General features: G+C 37.6%; 3 protein-coding genes across 21 annotated transcripts in view; 1 reads left to right on the top strand and 2 right to left on the bottom strand.

The window, feature by feature from the left end:
* The window catches only part of fndc1 (fibronectin type III domain containing 1), a 55055-nt gene extending 47211 nt beyond the window's left edge, over positions 1-7844 (bottom strand). Inside the window, exons 1-3 of the mRNA XM_073856112.1 lie at positions 7419-7844; positions 1143-1337; positions 958-1044 (exon numbers count right to left, since the gene is read on the bottom strand). Of these exons, the coding sequence (XP_073712213.1) occupies positions 958-1044; positions 1143-1337; positions 7419-7491 (355 nt within the window). The 5' untranslated portion in view covers positions 7492-7844. The remainder of the gene's footprint in view (positions 1-957; positions 1045-1142; positions 1338-7418) is intronic.
* An 886-nt stretch (positions 7845-8730) lies between these two features.
* Positions 8731-10458, bottom strand: cimip2c (ciliary microtubule inner protein 2C). Its single transcript, XM_055185978.2, has 4 exons — positions 10193-10458; positions 9848-10091; positions 9561-9670; positions 8731-8877 (listed from the first exon to the last, which is right to left on the bottom strand). The coding sequence occupies exons 1-4, from the start codon at positions 10264-10266 to the stop codon at positions 8856-8858; spliced, it is 450 nt and encodes a 149-aa protein (XP_055041953.1). The 5' UTR covers positions 10267-10458; the 3' UTR covers positions 8731-8855.
* Positions 10459-10761: 303 nt separating this feature from the next.
* The window catches only part of otofa (otoferlin a), a 94450-nt gene continuing 81848 nt past the window's right edge, over positions 10762-23363 (top strand). For 13 of the 19 annotated variants that reach the window (XR_012358659.1, XM_073856113.1, XM_073856122.1 and 10 more), the window contains exons 1-2: positions 10763-11107; positions 19821-19879. Coding sequence is in view for 16 of the 19 variants with exons in the window: in XM_073856113.1 (XP_073712214.1) it covers positions 11029-11107; positions 19821-19879 (138 nt within the window). In the remaining 3 variants the exon portion in view is untranslated. Of the gene's footprint in view, positions 11108-19820; positions 19880-23363 lie in introns of all 19 variants that reach the window. The other 6 variants (XR_012358660.1, XR_012358661.1, XM_073856124.1 and 3 more) reach the window with 2 other exon arrangements.

Raw genomic sequence — 23363 nt, forward strand, 5'->3', positions numbered from 1 at the left:
TAAAATTCTTGCGAGTATCATTTTCAATTTAACAACCAGCTATCTTTAAAACAGGGAGCTATAACACCAAATATGCTTACTGTTGCTAAAACCATCCTCAGCAAGCACATTCACAATCTGTTTGCAAGATTATTAATGTACTTTTCAATTATGAAAGATGTTTTGGAAAATTGCTTTAGGACATGCAGCAATATGCCCAGATCCTGTTTGTTGGAGACGAATAATGAAAAAAAATCATATGAAAAAATGTATGTGGCGTGTGTTGGACAAGTGACTGGATACCACAACAAAAAGCTTTAAAGCTCTTGAAATTGAGTTCTGGATTGGATACAGATACAAGGACTGGCCACATAAATGCTCCCTCTTTGGGGAGTTTGATCGCGCCAGATGCCAACAGTGAGTTATTTGAAAAACAGAAACAACTATATATCCTGTATAGTCTATGCATGAGTGTGTGTTAGCCAACCAGTCTGGTTTAATGTTGTGAAGTGAACAATAAGCAGAAAGAGCCATAAAGTTATAAATAGTTTCCTTGTAAAAGGCCCACAATTATTTGTGTCAGCTCCCTTAAGATTAGTATAACACAAAATGAATGAGGCTTATTGTAGTGAACTTTCAGACATTACATGACATTGGTGTATAATGCCAAACGTGTATATATGTATGCAAATAATGGATTTTGGTCTAGTTTGTGTGTTTATTTTATTCTTAACCCCATTCCAGTATATATGACTGTATTCATGGTAAGAACTGGTTAATTCATATACAAGTTGATCCATGCATGTTTGGGAAGGGGCAATTTGGCATCTCCAATTTACTAAACCTGTAAATGGGAGAAAACCGGAGTACCCGGAGTAAACCCACACTGACACAGTTAAAACAGGGAGGGACCTTCTTGCTGTGAGACAACAGGATTTTGGTATAGCAGTGTATGTGATGAAATTGGCTAGCACACACCTCCTGGAGTCTCTGCCCTGTAGACAGGTTTACTCATCCCATCCTTATTCTCTGCACTCATCTTGAGAAAATGCAGGACTCCAGGCTCTAAAACAACACAACATGCAAATATAAGAACTATGCTGAGACGCTATGCTGTGAGTCTTAAGCTATTTTTCAAAAGAAATAATGATATACACCCTTACCTAAGTCCTCTAGCATCTTGGACCGCCTTTCCCTGTCTACGTTTACGAAGCGTAGTGACTTCATGGACTTCCCGTAGCCGATGGTGTAGCTATCTACCGGCCGCCCGTCCAACTCACTGGGTGGATCCCATGTGACCTTCAACCCCCTATTGATTGGTGACAGCTTCACATTTTGTGGCGGTAGTGGCTTGGAACCTGTGAGACAAAAGTCATATGTTGGTCACATTGCAACGACACAAGGGTGGATTATTGTCTTTAAGAGTGCAGTTGCAAACAATTAACTAAACGTTTCGATATTGTACAAGTAAGTATTGGAATGTAGTTGTACCAGGCATCCAATTTCCCTACAAACATTAGATGTGCCAGCTCATGTCTGCTTCTTACTTTTCACATAATAAAACAATTTCAACTCAAATTATTATTTCATGTATTTTTTGGTACAGTAAAGGGCTGTATAATCCAGATAAATCCAGAGAGGGAGACCAGGACTGTGTATCAACCTGAACACTGGCTGACTTAACACATTGCGCTTATTGATTTGAGTTTATTATTTTTTATGATAGAAAAACAGTATGAAGAGGCAAGACAACCTGAAACAATAGTCAATATAGTTTTGCAGATAAATGTAGGGTGGCCATTCGTGCCAGTTCCGCCGGACACGTCCCGAACATGTTTTCGGGTGCGTTCTCCGGAAGTCACGTTGCTCGACCGCATACGTCATCGAGGTTTTCACATTTCAGTTAAAATACATTAGAAAATTAAGATTTATTTCTTTTAAGACATACAATCATTGTAATTTCATTATTACCTTGAGATGTAACGGTTGCTTTTCTGAAATTAAACCCAAAATATTAAACCTTGATGACGTTTGCGGTCGACCAACGCGACTTCGGAGAACGAACCCGAAAACATGTTCGGGACGTGTCCGGCGGAACTGGCACGAATGGCCACGCTAGGTAAATGATGCTGCAATTATTTGACCAATCCAACTCAAGTATTACAAAGAGGCATATAATAAATAACACATTGTAGGTGTGTATTAAAGGTCCCGTTCTTTCTATGTTTTTGAAGCTTTGATTGTGTTTACAGTGCGCAATATAAGATATGTTCATGTTTTATGTGTAAAAAACAATTTATTTTTCACACAATTTACTTATCTGTACCGATGTTTTCACTGTCCTAAAAACGGGCTGTTGTGTTCCTTGTTCTATGAAGTTCTTCCTTCAGAAATACGTATTGAGTTCTGATTGCGTAGCTTGTTTAGTGTGTTGTGATTCGATAGCAGCTTAGCAAGCCGTTAGCTTAGCTGGCAACTGACTTATTCCTGTGGGCGGAGTTTACTCAACAAACTGTTCTAGTGACGTCATTAAAGCAGGAAGTAGAGGGCTGAAGTCCAAAACGGCCGTTTGCTTTAGGCTTTGAAAGGCGAATTCTGTTAAAGAAAATATATCGCCTGGCAGTGAACTTTGAGCTTTATCATTTTACAGATATTATTTATGCTATTATAGCAACATTACACACTAACTAGCGTTTAAAAAAATGGGATCAGAAAGAACGTGACCTTTAACCAATACCGAGTAAGTTTTGATGTCTGTAAGGTGCCTGGACATCAAAGTACATTTTTCTCTTCAAACTAAACTTGACCCATTACTGTGACGACTACAGCTTCATCTGTATCAAACAAGAAACACTGTGGGAATTATCGTAAGTGTGCTTGGGCTGTTTTCGTAACCCTGCTTAGATTTGGAGTGAGCAAATCTCTCATCGCCGTGCCTGTTTACTGTACAGCAGCATGATTCTGGAAACAGGCCTGGTGAGAGAGATCAGTCTTTATCAGTCAAGTATACGCTCAGACGTATGGCTCTTGGTCACCACTTTATAATGTAATATTGGCAGTAGAACATTCCTTCACATAATCTGGAACCACATCACACAAGCCAGCGCAATTACTTACACGCACATCACAGAAACATCAAACCTCCGTCTGTGACTTGGCCCATATTAAAATTTATGATGTAGGGTGGGTTCACATTTTGATTAAATCAAGGCTTTTAAAAAGTATTTAGATTTAAATCTTAGCCTTAAAATAAGCATTTTATGCTGCAAACTAGCCCATGATCTAGAGAGTGGACATCACCTACAGTAGTGATGATTGTGGTTAAGTAGATTTTATTTAAATTGTTAAAAATTTGCCTTGAATCAAGATCAAGTGAGTATCTTTCATTGTCGTGTTTACTGGAAGAGTAAAAGTAAATGCCCCCAGGTCCTATCGTCAGTCATGGTTGTATCTTCATAGGGATATATGGAAAGACCCACAGGGCAAGCACCTGCTGTTCTGATACCATTTTGAAAAATGTCAACCGACTCTCAGAAGTGCATTCTGCTTAAAACTTTCACTTTAGGGGAATAAAGACGTAGGCTGTGTCTAAAATAGCCCCCTATACAGTACTAATAGATATACACTCACTTAAAGGATTATTAAGAACACCATACTAATACTGTGTTTGACCCCCTTTTGCTATCAGAACTGCCTTAATTCTATGTGGCATTGATTCAACAAGGTGCTGAAAGCATTCTTTAGAAATGTTAGCCCATATTGATAGGATAGAATCTTGCAGTTGATGGAGATTTGTGGGATGCACAACCAGGGCACGAAGCTCCCGTTCCACCACATCCCAAAGATGCTCTATTGGGTTGAGATCTGGTGACTGTGGGGGCCATTTTAGTACACTGAACTCATTGTCATGTTCAAGAAACTAATTTGAAATGATTCGAGCTTAGTGACATGGTGCATTATCCTGCTGGAAGTAGCCATCAGAGGATGGGTACATGGTTGTCATAAAGGGATGGACATGGTCAGAAACAATGCTCAGGTAGACCATGGCATTTAAACAATGCCTAAGGGGCCTAAAGTGTGCCAAGAAAACATCCCCCACACCATTACACCACCACCAACAGCCTGCACTGTGGTAACAATGCTTGATGGATCCAAATTCTGACTCTACCATCTGAATGTCTCAACAGAAATCGAGACTCATTAGACCAGGCAACATTTTTCCAGTCTTCAACTGTCCAATTTTGGTGAGCTTGTGCAAATTGTAGCCTCTTTTTCCTATTTGTAGTGGAGATGAGTGGTACCCGGTGGGGTCTTCTTCTGTTGTAGCCCATCCGCCTCAAGGTTGTGCGTGTTGTGGCTTCACAAATGCTTTGCTGCGTACTTTGGTTGTAACGAGTGGTTATTTCAGTCAAAGCTTGAATCAGTCTGACCTTTCTCCTCTGACCTCTAGCATCAACAAGGCATTTTCGCCCACAGAACTGCCGCACACTGGATGATTTTCCCTATTCACACCATTCTTTGTAAACCCTAGAAATGGTTGTGCGTGAAAATCCCAGTAACTGAGCAGATTGTGAAATACTCAGACCGGCCCGTCTGGCCGCCAACAACCATGCCATGCTCAAAATTGCTTAAATCACCTTTCTTACCCATTCTGACATTCAATTTGGAGTTCAGGAGATTGTCTTGACCAGGACCACACCCCTAAATGCATTGAAGCAACTGCCATGTGATTGGTTGATTAGATAATTGCATTAATTAGAAATTGAACAGGTGTTCCTAATAATAATCCTTTAGGTGAGTGTACATTCATTATTAGTGGTACCGAATTCACCTTTTTGAGTACACTCATTTAACCCCACAATGCACCGCAATGGTGAGTGTACAACTAATGTACACTGAAAGCTAGCTGCTACTAGTCCACCAATGCTCGAGCAGAATGAACTCCTGCGTGTCTGTAGAAGATGGTGCACGCGCTGCAGCGCTTCCAGTGAGCTCAAGTGTCCGAATTCACTCACTTGATTTCTTTCACTCATTCAAGTGAAGTATAAAAGTGGATGAATGTAGGGAATAGTGAATGAGGGTATAAGGGCATTTGCGATTATCTACATTAGTGGAGGTCAGAGGATATTGTAATGTGTCAACCAATTAAAATGTAGCTACAGGGGTGACTTCACTATCAAACATGCTGTTACCCACCAGAGGTGAAGTAAATTTGATTGCCGCAATAAATTTGTGCACCCAGGGCCATGTTTACTGTTTTACAAGCCACACCAGTATAGGGCTGGGTTGTTACAACAGCTCTCTTTGTACCTGACGGTAATTACACTGTTTAGGGATAAGTAGCTTTATACACACTGTTTAGGGATAAGTAGCTTTATACATGACTACTGAGTAAGTGCCAACAACAAACACAGCACAGTGCTTTACTCTATACATAAAATTCAGGATGAAGCATTTTGGAGGTTGCTAGACTATCTGATGCTAGACTATGCCCATACTTTTAAATAACAGGTTGTGCATTGTGCCAACTATATGCCAACTCTGCACTGGCACAATCAGGTAAGTCTCTAAACCCGTCAAACATCTTAAAACTCTGGACGTGTCAATCAAAGACTTTTTACGAATTCCTCTGTGAAATCTGGGCGAGATTAAATTCCAGTAGCTGGTTGGGGCATGACTTTTCTTTTCTTCACAACTCTCTCTCTCTCTGTCTCTCGCTCTCTCTGGCAGAGATCATGATACCAGCTCATTCTTACCGAAATAACAACGGATGATGTGATGTTAAAGTGCAAGATTGTGGAACAAAACCCTAAATCTCATTCTTTCCAATATATCTTTTATTTGTTAGACACATGTCTGGAATGATTTGGAAGCTGCAGTTCTTAAGGGTTTTTATTTCTTGGCACGGCTTTACTGTCTTATGATCTACACAGTTCCCCAAGGGGCAGGTGGATTTAGGTTGTATGTGTGTTCATTGTATCCTGTTTTGTTACAGAAAAGAAGAAAGGTGGAGAGGAGAAGAGTGGAGGAAGGTGAAGAAGAAAGAGAAGAGAATATGCAGCTGCTGATGGCAGTTTCAGACTGTACTGGGTGACCTCATATAAATAACATTTGCAAAACACAGAAAAAGTGAGAGCAAAGAGAAATGAAAAAGGCTCATTGTAACGTGGCAGCTAATGCAGCTCAGTATAGGATTTAGCTACTGCTTTCCTCATCCAAGATTCCTTTGCTCCACTCCTTTCCCCTCAAATTTAAGAGGGAAAGGGAGAGTGAGAGGGGAAACGAGAGAGAAAAACCTGGCTAAAATTGATTTCAAAAACTGAAAGCAATGGGATGCTTTAAACATCTGTGCGATGGCTACACTCCCTTATGACCTTTTTAAGAGGTTAACGCTAGTTCCTGTCCTGGCGCTAATTTGACAAAACACGTGTCTAGAAGTGCAATTACAGCCCATAACAAATCCACATGCACAATGTACTCAAGTGTACAGTTATTCTTCTCTGAGACATTTTATTGTACAGATAATTGTGAGAAATCTGCCTGTCTGTCTATCTGATAGTCTGTTTTGACATTTCTTGGTAATGGATGAAAGCAGTAACTCTTATAATGTCAAGACCTGGAAATGAACCATTATTATACCATTATAATCAGAAGCCAGCCTAACAGTTAGCTCTCATCAAGAGAGTTAACCCGGTCACCCCACTTTAGACCGAATATATTGATATGCAAATAAAACCTTTTTTTCCCAAACAAGTTCCAAACTAAACCACACACCAATTGAATTAATGACCTCGCTGAAACAAAGTATTACCAAGAACATCTGTTGCATAAGCACACCTACTAACAGCCCTTTGCCAACACGCAGATCAGGAATTGAGCCACTGAAAATATGTCTTATTCAGGTTAGATCAAACTGTTGGTATATTGTTGACTGGTCACTTTTTTATATTACCATTATAGGAAATGATTTAGTAACTGTTATAAAGTTTGTAAAAAGTTTTTGAATTATGCCCTTTTTGAATGATTTAAATGTAAGATAAAAACACATGAATGTTGTGCACCTGCCAATTTATCAGGGGCCCAGCTGATATGAAAAAATTTGTACTAAAACTTTTTGATAAATGTTAGGTACATTGTATCCAAAACATTATTCAACAAAGTAATGGCAAAATAATGTAAGTAATGGCACTTGCAGGTGGTATATCTATCTTATCTATAATAATTCTATAAACATTTTTAAGAAGTACAATTTTACTGTTTCCACCAGATGACTAAATTCCACAAGACTAGCAACCACATTAGAGAAAGCCCCGACATTTTTTTTTAGACAAAACAAATTTACTTAATGTTGAGTTGAAACTAATACTAAAAGAAAGTGACCACAAACCCACCAGAATCACATGCACAGATTTAATTTAATGATAAGCAGATTGACCTACCCAGCAGTAGTGGGCTCTGGGTGCAGATGGTTATCAGGAGCCCGAGAAGAGCTCGTGCCCGTGCAGGAGACATTGCAAACAGTGCTTCAGTATTACCGTGATCCGCTACACTGAGGGAATGAAAGTTTTGGGATGCTCGGATGCTTCGGTGGCCGTTCTCACCGTCAGTCTGTGCACTCTTACCCAGACGTTGTCTCCCTCTTCCGGGGATGAATGGGACTTGAAGCTCCTAAAATATTCAAACAAGACGGAAAGTATGCTGTTTGTTTTATTGCTGTTTACGCGAAACTTCATTATGCGCAACGTAAATTAGAAAATGGTCCATGTTAAAACGATCGTAAAACCGATATACATTCCATACATCATAAATAGTTAATTCAGAATATTAACAATTATAAAGTTGACTATTATTCTTAGTTAATCGTAGTTTTGTACTATGATTATGACTTGCGAGTGAAATGCTCAGTCAACTTCATTTAACCAGGCTTGATGACGTAGGCAGCCTGCAAATGCGACCTCCGGACCCTAAGCGCATGCGCGGAATTTGAAAACCACTGTTTGTATGCATTTAAGGAATTGAAGGCAGGAGAAAATTAATTGAGATTATGTTTTGATGTTTATGTTTTTGTAATCAGAGAAAATGTCCTCTTGTTTAAAAAAAATGTACAGTATCTATTTTATTAATAAACAAACAATTTTTTATTGAGGAATAAATGTCTTCTTTAAGCATCGTCAGTGTTTAGTGTAACCTTTCTTGGCACTAAACACATCTAAAAAGGACAATTTTTTTCAAAATTAGAAATTAGGATTTAATTTAATTTAGGTTTAAGATCCTGCAGTTTCCTGCTATTGCTCAAGTGTAAGGAGAGTTTGTCCTAAAACTTGACACATCAGTTTACATATTTATACAGTGCTTACTTGTATTTAGTAAATACATTTCCTGTATTTTCTGGTTGTATTCTATTAAAGAGACTGAGAAACAATTATTCAAAAACAACAAATCTAATTCTGGCATGGTGGCCTACTTTTTCACAGTATGTGAAAGAGCACTAACATTGTTTCTAAGAAAACAACAAAAATTGTGCAAATCTGTATATTTGCCTTACACACAATTTAAAATAAATTATTCATAGTGCGAATCTAGGTCATCGTCTTACCCTAAGTGTGGGTCACATTACCTGAAAATAACAAGCCTAAAGATCAATATAAGGTTAATAGAATTGCCCTTTTCTGAAACTTCTAAAAGCATGTCGATTAAATTGTTTCTTTTAATAAAAGCATATCGTTTTTTCCCTCAAGAAACACAAACGAGATTTTTTTAATCGTTTGTTTTATTTCATAAGTAAGTTTGTAATTAGCGGCCCCTGGAGGCCATCCTGATCGTAGTTGACTCCAAATTTCATCAGCTGTGAAGGCAGGATGCTACTTCAATGCCATTTATTCAGACCCGACATAGTCTCTAATTAGACCAAAAAGAAAGAGAAGGGGAATGACAAAACTGAACTTGTTTTACTTGAACATAAATAATGTATGACTCTAGAAACTACCCAGCAGCTCAATGTAAATATAACACCCTAGAGACAGCAGAACTCCAAGCACAGTTAACCCTGAGTACTGCATCAGCAAATGAGACTCTCTCACAAATAACCACTGGACAGTCATAGTCTCTTACTATCTCAAGGGACCAAGAGCATGAGAGAGAGAGAAGCAATTAAATCTGAATGGACAGAGAGAGAGAGAGAGAGAGAGAGAGAGAGAGAGAGAGAGAGAGAGAGAGATAGAGAGAGAGAGAGAGAGAGAGAGAGAGAGAGAGAGAGAGAGAGAGAGAGAGAGAGTGAGAGAGAGAAAATTTCCCAAACCTATTATTTTAAAGCTTAGTAATCTAAAGTAAACAAATAACTGCATTGTAGTCTACCGGTAACCGGTATACATTTCACATTCTTGGTTCTGCACTGCAAAAATATAATTTACATTAATGATTTGCCCAAGCAAAGTCAATAAACAGATTTCTCACTCAATATACCCAATAGCAAATTGGAAATAAGATCTTTAAACATTTCAATAAGTCAAACACAAGTAGTACATGAGTGGGCTCATTAAAGAAAATAACTGTTTGTTTTATTGACTTCCAGTATTTCTTACATTGATTTTGATGGGCTGCTATCCATCTCATTCACTGGTACGACAAAGTAGTTGACAGACTGCACAGTGCCAGTCTTATCCTTGTAATTTTCCCTGTGCTTCTGAGACAACTTTAAGAAAAAGAAGCAGTTTTAGTATGTACTTTATTTACTGTACTCTCTGAAGCACACTGGATCATGTAACTAGTATATTCCTTTGGAGGTCTTAACTAGTGCTCCAAGTATTAAAATAGAACAAGATTTTCATTCTACAACAGCACTTTTGTCAATCGTAGTACTCATACTTACCATGTTAAAGTCCTTGATTTCTTTCTGTCTTTTAAAGTCAATGTTGTACCGAACCCAGTAGGGCATGATGGATGACTGAGTGTGCGTATGGGAGCGCAGGGTCGTCACAGGTACATCACCTGTATTGTAATGAGTTTTGCTAGACGCCATGATGGCAGATCGACTGTTTTGGAAGTACTTTAGTGTTGAATTGCCAAATGTCTCTCCATAAATGTATTTTGTTGTCGGGACATGTCCACAGTACCTAAATTATTTTAAAATGACACAATTTACACATCATGTAAAAGTAAAGTCACGCTGTTTGCATGCAAAAACCGTATATTTGGTAAATGTGTGTTATTTTACCCAGGCATCAGAGACGGTGGGATGTATGCTGTGTTGTTATGCGTGATAAAAGCCCCAGTTCCTCTTAAATCCATGGCTGCCTCAAGGAAATTACAAATATCATCCGATCAAAAAACTGTTGAAGTTACGCGCAGCTTTTTAAGCTGACTCTAACACGCCTGATGAGAAAACAAATGGTTGCTTGGCAACCATTTTGCAATAGGCTATCATTTTCTGTTTTATATCTATTGTTTGGTGAATACTTAAAATTAACTATATCCTCGTGTACACTGTTGCCTATAGGTCTAATTAATAATAAATGACAGTAAGAAGCTTGAGAGACATTAAACGTGACGCATTGCGTAGCAACGCCACGGTCATGTGTTCGAGTCCCAAGGAACACATACTGATAAAATGTAAACCTTAAATGTAGCGCAAGTCGCTTTGGATAAAAGCATTAGCTAAATGCGTAAATGTAAGTTATGGTTGTTCACCCTCTGAGAAATAGTTTATTCTACTGTGTGCGCGTGCCCCCTGCTGGCGTGATTCATGGGCATATTACGCACCATGTGTTGAGTGGCGATGTTCACTGTGTGGAGTCTCTCCCATCTGACCAACGTGCGCATAGCAAAGCGGGAGAAAATGAAAGCTCTTGAATTATTAACAACTCTTCATGGTATTGCCTTCAGAGGGTGCTGCGTGTGAGACGAGAGGATTTCCCTCAGATTTATCCGGCGCATTGAATCAATTAAGACATGCTTTTAGTTGCGCATCGTTAGTTGGGATCCGTCAGTGATCTTCATAATGAAACATTTTAGATTCATCTGCTAATTTTTATTTTATTGCAAAAAGTTGATATGGCTTTAGTGGTGTATCTGAAGACCGTCACTGAGCTTCGTGGGAAAGGGGACCGAATCGCCAAAGTCACTTTCAGAGGTAACTTACAAGCGCAATACTTTTTTGCTTGTGTGTGTGTGTTGTGTGCTCATCTATACATATGCATCCTTTGTATGAGCGTTGGGGGAATAGCCTACTGTACACTGTATGTATCTTTTGGCGATTGTGTTTCTCTCTGCATTAACTTGGTTTTGCTGACAGGTTGCAGAAACCGTTTCCCTCTTGAAGCCCACATCTTTAGGTTTTCATTGTGTCTTTTCAGATTATAACGTCCTTTGTAGTATAGACACCAGCGTATTTAACCGACACAACAGCTTGAACATTTCATATATTATTTTATCAATTTCTTGCCATTAAGCAAACAGGCAATTACAAATGAGATACTTTGGCATTATTTTATGCTTGAAACCTTTTCTAACAAATTTCATGAATATCAGTAGTTGGGATGTTAGGATATTTGAAAAACTTTTGTCCAACAATGTGGATGTTCTCACATGTCAATCATGGGCTTTTTATTAAGAATATAAACAGTAAACATAATAGCATCCAGTGAACCCCGTGCGGTATTTATGGGTCAATGAAAAGTTTGTAGATTTCTCTCAAATACTGAAAAAGAGCTACTTTTATGTAATTGGTAGGCTGGTACACTTTCTGTGTCAGGTGGTACAACCATTGTAAAACTAGAATAAATGCTATTTTATCAAACACATTTATTTATGAATTTGATATCACAGGCAAAAGCTTATACCAGCATCCATGTAGAAGTCTGTTAAAAGTAAGTTCATTGCAGATGTCAGGTGGTGCAACCAAACAGTTAAAGAGTACAAGTGATATAAATGCCTCTTATAAATAAAATAATTTTAATAAGATGGGAGCACATTACAATGTATCTGGAAAATAGAGAATGGTTAGTACCACTTGGAATTTTTTGAATGGGGATATCAAAAATATTGTAAAAAATACAAATATACTGAAATGTTGTTGTGTTTTATACACATTGTGCCTCAAAAATATGTATTGTTTGGTTTTCTTAAAAATACGTTTTTAGGAGCTTGTTTTGCACTTGACCAACATATAGTACAGTATGGTAGACTGTTTTTAATTCATTGTGTAACATTGTTGTACTATAGCAAGGTATTTTAATCAAATGGATAAATTAAGTAATACGTAGGTTCATTAAACTCAACACTCTTTCTAAGGTCCTCAGAAGTACAGAAAAAAGACTAAACTTGTACAACCAAATTACCTTGTCATGTAAACTTAGAATATGCAAATATTTTTTATATATCCTGGGAACTAGTAAATGCACTGGACTGTAAATTTGTGTAAGGTGTAAATTTGTTCACCTTAAAATTTCATGTTGATTATGCTTATTTATTGTCAAGCTTATTTGTATTTCAGAACCTTGGACAGTTACACTCTTAAAAATAAAGGTACCACACAATACCATAGAATAAAAGAACCATTTCTGGCTGTATGGTTCATAAAGAACCCTTTACATCCAAAGAACCTTTCTGTTTTTTTTTTGGTTTTTGAAAGAAAAATGTTGTTTAGACTTTACACCATTAAGATATAGTTCTTATTTTGACTAAATGGTTCTATAGGAACCAAAAAGTGTTCTTTAATGGCATTGCTTTGAAGAACCCTTAGTACCTTATTTTTATAGTGTACACTAGTTCATCAGATATATACATTTTATATTATTAGATTAATTCAAGTTCTGTTTGTGTGAGTGTTTGTGAAATGGTAAGAAAGCATACAAACATTCAAAGTTGCGTAGAGTTTCTTGCACAGAATACTGAGAATTCACAGAATCTATAAAGTTTAAGAAATTGTATTAAAAAAAATTTCATTGGTTAGGAAGGCTGTTACTAGTTTTTTAACAGTATTAATGAGAATCCTTTTGACAAATTAGCATTTATTGACACTCACTCCAGTTATCAATTTATAATAAAAACATTTAAACTTAAAGGATTAGTCCATTTTCTTAAAAGAAAAATCCAGATAATTTACTCACCACCATGTCATCCAAAATGTTGGTGTCTTTCTTTGTTCATTCGGGAGGAGGTTGTGTTTTTTGAGGAGAGCATTCCAGGATTTTTCTCGTTTTAATAGACTTTAATAGAGCCCAACATTTAATACTTAACTCAACACTTAACAGTTTTTTTCAACGGAGTTTCAAAGGACTATAAACAATCCCAAACGAGGCATAAGGGTCTTATCTAGCGAAACGATTGTCATTTTGACAATAGAAATAACAAATATACACTTTTAAAGCACAACTTTTCGTATAGATCCGGTTGTGATGCGCCAGCTGACCCCACGCAATACGTCATGACGTCAAGAGGTCACAGAGGACGAACGCGAAACTCCACCTCAGTGTTTACAAGCGTCTTGAAAGAGGACCGTTCTTACGTTGTTGTATGTCAACTGATACTAATTAATGTCTTTGTGGCAGTTTATTGTTAAAATGGTCCGCAAATCTGCATTTTATATATGTAACACGTGACCTCCCTACGTCACTACGCATTTACGTTAGGTCGCGCTGGACCGGACCTAGACGAAAAGTTGTGGTTTAAAAGTATATATTTTTTATTTTTCTTGTCAAAAATGACAATCGTTTCGCTAGATAAGACCCTTATGCCTCGTTTGGGATCGTTTATAGTCCTTTGAAACTCCGTTGAAAAAAACTGTTAAGTGTTGAGTTAAGTATTAAATGTTGGGCTCTATTAAAGTCCATTAAAATGAAAAAAATCCTGGAATGTTTTCCTCAAAAAACATAATTTCTTCTTGACTGAACAAAGAAAGACATCTACATTTTGGATGACATGGTGGTGAGTAAATTATCTGGATTTTTCTTTTAAGAAAATGGACTAATCTTTTAAAATAAAAAAAACATTAAAAACTAAATGAATATGAAATTTTAATCAGGATAGCGAAGTGTTATCTGGTTTACCTGGGCTCATGTCCTTCCATCACATTTTTTCACTTTAAAGTCAATGACTATTACAGCTCCCCTGCCTCTTTTCCTTTCTTCTCATGTTGGTTTTGCTCTCATGACCAACACCCACAGTTATCTAGACTGTTTGGAGCGGTAGGGCTTTTCAGGAAACACCAGCTCTACTGAGATGTGTCCTGTTTCTCTGCAAGTTGCATAACTTAGCTCTGACAGGATCTCACTATAACGCACCACACAGTGCAGAGATGGAATAATGAGTAAGATTGAATGGTGAAAACTACATCCATCCAACATCTTTAGACACTTTGCCATGCAAACAAAAGAGATTAAACAAAGTGTAATTTGCAAAACAGAATTTGCCCTGATGTCTTTCTTCAAATGTTCAAGTTCAATCATGCTTTACTGTCATATCGCTATACAATATGTACTAGAGACATAAAAAATAACTAAATATTTTGCCTCACAGGTCCACAGTGCAGCACTTTTAAAGGGGACATTTCACAAGACTTTTACATTTAAGATGTAAAATAAATCTTTGGTGTCCCCAGAGTACGTATGTGAAGTTATTGCTCAAAATACAATATAGATCATTTATTATTTATATGCCAGATCATTTATTAATACGCTTTTATAGCAAAATTGGTACTTTGTAGGTGTAAGCAAAAATGTGCAGCACATATTTGTGCGTTAAGCTTTTAACACATTATGTGTCATCATTAGGTGTTGATTTTGTGTTAAAATAAAACACAAGTTGTGTTAAAAGTAACACAAAATGTGTTGTTTCAATAATAACACATAGATGGGTGGATTCTAGGATAGAATCAACACTAATGTGTTGTTTTTAACACTTTCATTCAAAGAGTGTAAATTACAGTGCCGTGGTTGTATTGTGCAGATTAAGGGGTGGTAATTTTCCCCTTCTGACATCACAAGGGGAGACAAATTTCAATGACCTATTTTTTCACATGCTTGCAGAGAATGGTTTAACAAAACTAAGTAACTGGGTTGTTCTTTTTCACATTTTCTAGTTTTATAGAAGCACTGGGGACCCAATTACAGCACTTAAAGGAATAGTCAGTTTTCTTAAAAGAAAAATCCAGACAATCTACTCACCACCATGTCATCCAAAATGTTGATGTCCCTCCCTGTTCAGTCGAGAAGAAACCATGTCTCTTGAGGAAAACATTCCAGGATTTTTCTCATTTTAATGGACTTTAATAGAGCCCAACATCCAATACTTAACTCAACACTTAACAGTTTTTTTCAACAGAGCTTCAAAGGACCGCAAACGATCCCAAACGAGGCACAAGGGTCCCATCCAGCAAAACGACTGTCATTTTTGACAAGAAAAATCAAAAACATGCACTCCCAAACCACAACTTTTCGTCCAGGTCCGGTCCAGCGCGACCTAACGTAAATGCGTAGTGACGTAGGGCGGTCACGTGTTACACATATAAAGCGCACATTTGCGGACCATTTAAAACAATAAACTGACACAAAGACATTAATTAGTATCATTCCACAAACAACAACGTCGGAACGGTCCTCTTTCAACAAACTAGTAAACACTGGGGCGGAGTTTCGCGGTCGTCTTATGTGACCTCTTGACGTCATGACGTATTGCGTGAGGTCACGCTGACGCTTTCAGGACCGGACCTAGACAAGAAATTGTGGTTTAAAAGTGTATATTTGTTATTTTTATTGTCAAAAATGACAATCGTTTCGCTAGATAAGACCCTTATGCCTCGTTTGGGATTGTTTATAGTCCTTTGAAACTCTGTTGAAAAAAACTGTTAAGTGTTGAGTTAAGTATTAAATGTTGGGCTCTATAAAAGTCCATTAAAATGAGAAAAATCCTGCAATGTTTTCCTCAAAAAACATTATTTTTTCCTCGACTGAACAAAGAAAGACATCAACATTTTGGATGACATGGTGGTGAGTAAATTATCTGGATTTTTCTTTTAAGAAAATTGACTATTCCTTTAAACATGGAAAAAGTCAGATTTTTATGATATGTCCCCTTTAACATAATTTTACATAAAGCTCACTTGTTGGAAAAAGTGATGTTGGAAAAGCTCACCTTCCTAAAAGAGAGAATTAGGGACACAGTAATACTGTGCATTACTGTACCTGTCTTTTGTTCTTCTACTCTGACTTAGACGTTTAAAAATATTTCGTATATATATTTTACGTAGGGTGGCCATTCGTGCCAGTTCCGCCGGACACGTCCTGAACATGTTTTCGGGTGCGTTCTCCGGAAGTCGCGTTGCTCGACCGAATACGTAATCACATTTCAGTTAAAATACATTAGAAAATTAAGATTTATTTCTTTTAAGACATACAATCATTGTAGTTTTATTCTTACCTTGAAATGTAACGGTTGCTTTTCTGAAATTAATCCTGAAATATTAAATGTGGTCGACCAACGCGACTTCCGGAGAACGATACCGAAAACATGTTCGGGACGTGTCCGGCAGAACTGGCACGAATGGCCACCCTACAGTTACGGCTAAATCTTGTGATGTATTTTAACCTCCATCTTTATTGTAATCCACTGTAAATAACAGAGAACAATGTGTTCCTTAAATCTTTTGACCTGTATCTATCATGAGATAGAATTTTATTTTCTAAGTTTAATGATAAAATCAAATTTGCATGCCTGATTTTGCTCTTCTACAGACTTTTTGGCTGCTGAACTATGTCATTTGTTAGCATGTATTAGATTTTATTAGGGTTGTGATTCTTAGATACCAAATAGAGCAGCAGGAAGTAGCATTATATTGTATTGTGAGTCTATTTTAGGCGGTTTAGGTGATTTAAGGGGCCATAGCTTAAAAGCATACTGTAAATAACTCAATTAATTGCTCAAATAAAAAGAACCAGGTGTGTACATGTTTTTATGTTTGCATATGTATATGTGCTTGAGTTGGCATGTAAACATTTTTATTGACAGCTAATGTTTACTTAGTTCATGCACACAAGCACACATTGACACGCACAACATTATGGGCTTAAACAAGCTGACATTATTGTTTGCTGTTATAGCTAAACAGGTCCCGGAGTAAATGCGAGGGATCTATTTTCCTAATGTGTAGGACCATTACACAACACCAGCCTTTCTAACAATTACACCCTTCAACATTTCACTTTCTGGACCATTTCCAGGTTAAAATTCCCAAAACAGTTCTGTGGTAGACTGGAGTTTGATAGTTTCTATTGTTTAATTCTTACCTAACTGTCCACATGATTTAATTACAACAGCTAAATTTACCATTTATTTCAGTGCAACCGTTATATTACAGCTTATAAGCCATTATAACTCAATCATTGTGCATTATACATTAAAATACACAATGTAAAATGTTCAAAAAGATGATCTTAACAGGTGTGAGTTGTAAAGAAAAAAAAATGCATGAAGATAAAGAATTCAAACAGGCTTTAATATCCACAGAAAACAATTAAACACAGCATATTATAGATGAAACCAGACAACAATGGAGAACATAAAGTAAGCTTATATGGAGTTAAGTAGATGAGGTCCAGTACATCGCTGACAGGTGTGGGTGATGACAAATAGGAGAAAGGTTAGGGGCAGTGGAGCATCATTGGAAATTGGTGACGAAGGGAGAAAACAGGAAAACAAACCGTGAAATAGACTGGGATTGTGACATTTGGTGTATGCAGACTGATATCCACCATTAGAGTGAATGTAAATGTTTTCAAAAACTAACTTTCTGTAACATTTACTACATGTGCTTTTTGAAGCTCAATAAATAAAACATTGCACTCGCAGTACAAAGGTGATCGGTTCGATTGGTTCGAAACTGTATAGCTTAAATGCACTGTCCTGTAAGCCAGTCGCTGCGTCCGAAAACTCAAGGCAGTGACTCGTTGCCTCGCTGCCTCATGAGGAAATGACTTCGGAGGCATGAAGGCAGCTCAGAGAAAGACTTTCGGACACACTTCAAAGGCAGCGTGTTTATATTTCAAACAGAGCGCGCCTTTGTGATAACTAATCACATATTTGAAAACTACAATACTAATTTCTCGCTAGAAATGCAATTAAAAGGCGTAAAAAGTGAAAATCTACCTTTATTTACACTAAATTTAGTTTTTCGAACTCGACCGGGCTCGACCAATCACATTCTTAATGTACGTCCACGCATAGGTATCTCAGGAGTAGGGATGCACCGATACCACTTTTTCCATCTCCGATCCGATTCCGATACCCGAATTCTGAGTATCGGCCGATTCCGATACCTGCCGATCCGATACTACTGTATTTTTCTTGAGCAATTTAAATTACACACAGACACACACACAGACACACACACACACACACACACATACACTATATACATGTCTAAATCTAGCATAGTATAATTATATTATATATAATTATACTTTTAAATTAAAAACCAATAATTTAAAATGATTTACAAGTTACAAGAACATTAGTAATTATTAACCATGGCAGTGTTTAGGAGAAAATAAAATAGGCACGTTTGATCAAATAAGTACGCTAAATATATTTTCCTTAATTGCGCAAAAAGTCACAGTAAAAAAGCTTTAGTGTGCAGATGGTTATTTTGGGAATTATGCACTTAACCGGACCTTTTATTCACATTTCGGGTGCAGAATTGATGCGCCTAAATCATATTGAGTGCGCATTCTGCGCAATACTGTGCAGCATTGATGCTCTAGAAGCGTCCTCACACTCGCATGGCAATCCTCGCTCCGCAATGGAAAGCTAAGTTCATAACTATTAAAACACAAAAAGATTTGATGCATCGTGTGCTCAGCACATACTGAATTGCATCCATCCAACAACTTACTGAGACTTTATAAAATCAGATCTTTAAAACAGCCTACAGTTATTGAGGGTTCGTGTGTTGAATGACGCGTTTCATTCGTCCGCTTCACCTGTGAATCCTCAGCACATAGTGAATTGCATCCATCCAACAGCTTACTGAGACTTTATGAAATCAGATCTTTAATAAAGCCTAACGTTACAGTTATTGTGTGTGTTATTGTGTGTGTGCGTGTGTTGAATGACGCGTTTTTATCCGTCCGCTTCTCATCAGTGGATTAACTCAGTTTGCAAGTAAGTTACAGTGTTTCTGTGAACATGAATATTTTTAAATGTGCGTTTGTTCCTTCACATGAAGCTATTGAGTGTAAGATGACTTTGATTATAGTGCATAAAAACGTTTATGGTGCTTTTATAATACTTTGACGTTTTAATCGCTTGTCAGTGACAACCATGGGTAATGCGCAGTATCGGAATTGGATCGGTCCTGTTAGTCCGATATCCGATCCAGCAAAAAATGCCGGATCGGCCCCGATACCGATCCAGAATATCGGATCGGTGCATCCCTACTCAGGAGACAGGAAGTAAACCAAACATTTAATTCGGACATGCCTTGATGCCTTCCTGCCTTGGAAAGCTGCCTCAGAAGGCAGCGATTTAGAGTTTTCGGACGCAGCCAGTGTTTCTCAACCCTGGTCCTCAAGGACCCCCTTCCAGAATGTTTTAGATGTCTCCTTAATTAACACACCTGATTTAAATTATTAACCTGATAGGGAGACATTCTGGAAGGAGGCTGATGAGTTGGTTCAGGTCTTTTAAATAAGGAGACATCTAAAACTTTCTGGAAGGGGGTCCTTGAGGACCAGGGTTGAGAAACACTGCTGTAAGCTGCTTGGGATAAAAGCATCTGTCAGATGTCCTTTTTACTGTCAGTGATTTAAATTGTGCTAAACCCCATCTTCAACCTTGTTTTTCTTCCGCAGGTCTCTCCTTTTTCTCACGGGTGCTGGAAAATTGCGAGGATGAAGCTCGGTTTGAGCAGGTCAGTTTTTCCCCCATTATATCTTCTGTTAATTCGAGCGTGAACAAGTGTGACATTAACACTTAACCTCGCTCATCAGACCGTAAAGCATCAGAACATATACATGATCCAAATCTGATTCCTCCAAGAGAATTTGGTGCGGAGGAATTATAAGAGGATCCGAACCGCTCGACCATGTTGAACACATCACATTTAGCTCGAGTGATTCCTATTAATGTCATTTACACAGACCCTAAGGCAAACCATGCAGCAGAATGAAGTGGCAATAAGCTCTGGATAAGCCAGCTAAATTATCAGCTAACTCTGAGGCAATTCTTTGGATGAATGAACTGTTTACATCTCAATGTCCCTGCAGGGCCAGGTCTTATCTTTGTGTTTGCGAGATTAAATAGCAGGGAAGGTCTCGCTGTGATCCCATTCTTAATAAGTGACTTTATCTCCACAACCAATCCTTATGTTCCCCTGTGATTTTACTTGTAGGCGTAAATTGGTTTCTTTTGTAAGGTAATGGTAGTTATGTCTTAAAGCAGGGGTCTCCAACCTTTTTGTGAGCAAGGGCTACCACAATCGATAAAACAACCTTGACAGCTACTTTTTTGATATAGTCTACTCAAAACCTTTTTGTTGTACTTGTTGATTTTATTTTATTTTACTTGTTGATATGTTTCATCATTGTTTCAAATGTTAACCAAGCTAATGTAAAAAATATGTATTTAATAAATATTAAAATTGAGGCTATTAGCAGGCAACTCACAGACTCGGACACCACGTTGGAGACCACTGTCTTAAAGAATTATTGTGTCACATATAATGCACATATAAGCAAGTTATGGCATTCCCTTTAACATCGTGCAACCCTACTCAGTGCTTTGACCAGGTTAGTCGGAAAGCTGTGTTTCTACTTGTGATAGTATCCTGACTTTTTCTTTCAAATTCCCCACTATGCTTCTGTTTGACTTGCAGGGCCCTATTTTAACGATCTAAGCGCATTGTCTAAAGCGCACGGTCTGAATGGGCGTGTCCGATGCCCCTTTTGATAATTTAATGAGGGAAAAAATGGTTTGTCAGAGCTCCAGACTAACTTTCTTCACTAGGAGCACAGTGGCCCCCAACTGAAAATTTTAGGGGCGCAACCAGAAAATTTAGGGGCACACTCTGTAAATCAACATGCTATCCAAATATTCACATTTCTACAAATTTCCAATGTATTACTAAGAAATAATTTAATGATATATGTAGAAAGTACAATGTGCTGTTTTCAAATTCAGTGTCACATCACAAAAAAGGTCAAATTTACTGGTTGCACATTTAAAAATCAGTAGCACACTCTCAAATTTGGTGGCAAAATGCCCCATTTGGTGGCAGTATGGAGCCCTGTTTGTGCGCCGAGCGCACAGTCGAAAAGGGTTGTTCATATTCTTCTAATGAGTAATGGGTGTGTTTTGGGTGTAACGTGCAATGAACCAATGAGAGTCTTATCTCTCATCCCCTTTAAAAGCCAGTTGCGCTGGAGCTATGTTCAATCTCTATTTAGATGACGGACTTTGTTAACTGAAAAACTAACAGGAGGAAGAAGACCCCCAGTTTAAGAATAATGTTAAAAAAAAATGGTTGTTTTCATTTTTATTAAAATTTAAATTTTTTGGATTAAAACCTTTAAGAGCCTTTTTCTTTCAGTCATAGAAGTACAAATAGCAGGATTTCAATTGTTGTAAATGTATTGATATCCTACATAATCATTGTAATCTCATAAAATAATTTAAAATATGCAAGAAAAAGTTTGTACTCTAAAAATACAAACAAGAGATAAAGAATTTATAAACGTGCGGAGAGCAGAAGCATTTCAGCACTCGGACTGCGCCATGGGTTTTTTAAAAGCATTACTTAAAATGTTTCTCATCTCACCATATTTACAGGTACAGAGTCATCATATACAATAAATCTGTACTTTAGCCTTTAAAAAATTTAAAAATATATGCATTTTTTTAAGCAAAGCATTTATTTACTTACCAGGCTACAGGTGAAGCAGCTCTTTACGCCTTCTAACGTCTCATAAGCGGTCCTCATTTATGTCCAAGAGACTTAATAATAATCTTTTACATTTCAATCCTTTAATCTTTCATATTTAAAAGCGTTTTTGTGCTGCTGCACAATTATGTGCGTGATAAGCAAACCCCCGTTGTCGTCCCGTTTATAGGCGCATATTACTAACGCGCTCTTTAAATAACAAAAACAATATTGCGCCATTGACTTTAGACTTTAGATCAGGTTTTTGTTGGTCAATGGCGTTGTCTATTTTAGTTGCCTCAAAATATCAATGCGCCTGAACACACCTCGTTTTCAGACCAGAACGCACATGGGCGCAAAATTGGGCGCAAATGCATTTGCTATTTAAACAACGTGGCGCTGAACGTGAAAATGATAATTGCGCCGGTTTGAAACTAGCAAAAGACACTTGCGTCTAGGACTGGGTATTGGCAAGGGCCTAACGATATGTATCACGATACATGGGTCATGATACGATACAATACATTGCAATGCTATATTTTTTTTATCAAAAACGTAAAAAATAGAGCTGATTTTTAAAAACTTTTTTAAGCCAAAGTGCGTCCACATGAAAGCTGCAGGTGTTTCAAAATTTTCTGCCATTTTTCACTCCCGCTAACTTCCGAGACATTGGCCGTATATGACAGACAACTGGACAGCGACAACTACAGCAGCGGCGCAGGAGGTCATTTGATGCACACAGATGAATTATTACATTTTTAAAATATCGATAGTAGAGATTGAAATATCGATACACTATAGTGGTGGGAAAGACTCACGATAGTTAGCTGTATCGACATTTTTGCACAACCCTACTTGTGTCGCGCATTGCGCCGGGTGTATGATAGAGCCCGCAGTCTTTATGAGTCTATGCTGTTGTACTAATAGTTAATTACTAGGCAGTTAGCCAGGCTTAATAGCTCAAGGATCAGTCACACTTTACATCCATTCGTCACTTACGATTACATCACATACCTCATATAAAACCCAAGGACAAGTGCTTCTTCATTTTGCATCCAACAGTGATGCTCTCTCTCTCTCTCTCTCTCTCTCTCTCCCTCTCTCTCTCTCTCTCTCACCTTCTTTTATTTAAGAGCTTATTTGTGTTTGACACCAGCAATGTTCTTTCAGATCAGGTTTCATATCTATGGGGATTATACCTACACTGTTCAATTCAAGTATTGTGTAAAGAATTATATCATTTAATTTGAAGCCTCGATTCTTCTGTCGCACACATGTAGATGATTAAAAAACTGCACTTTTGTTACCAGGAATACAACAAACAATTACAATCCTAGTTTTTGTAGCATAACCCTAACTGTCATAACATTTCACAATTTTATACCAACATACAAAAGTCTATATTGTAAAATATTAATGCAATACCACCCTAACGGCAAAAAATAAGGTAACTCTATACCAGCATATTCCTGCTAAA

The sequence above is a fragment of the Misgurnus anguillicaudatus genome, chromosome 18 (assembly GCF_027580225.2).
Source record: "Misgurnus anguillicaudatus chromosome 18, ASM2758022v2, whole genome shotgun sequence".
NCBI classification, from domain to species: domain Eukaryota; kingdom Metazoa; phylum Chordata; class Actinopteri; order Cypriniformes; family Cobitidae; genus Misgurnus; species Misgurnus anguillicaudatus.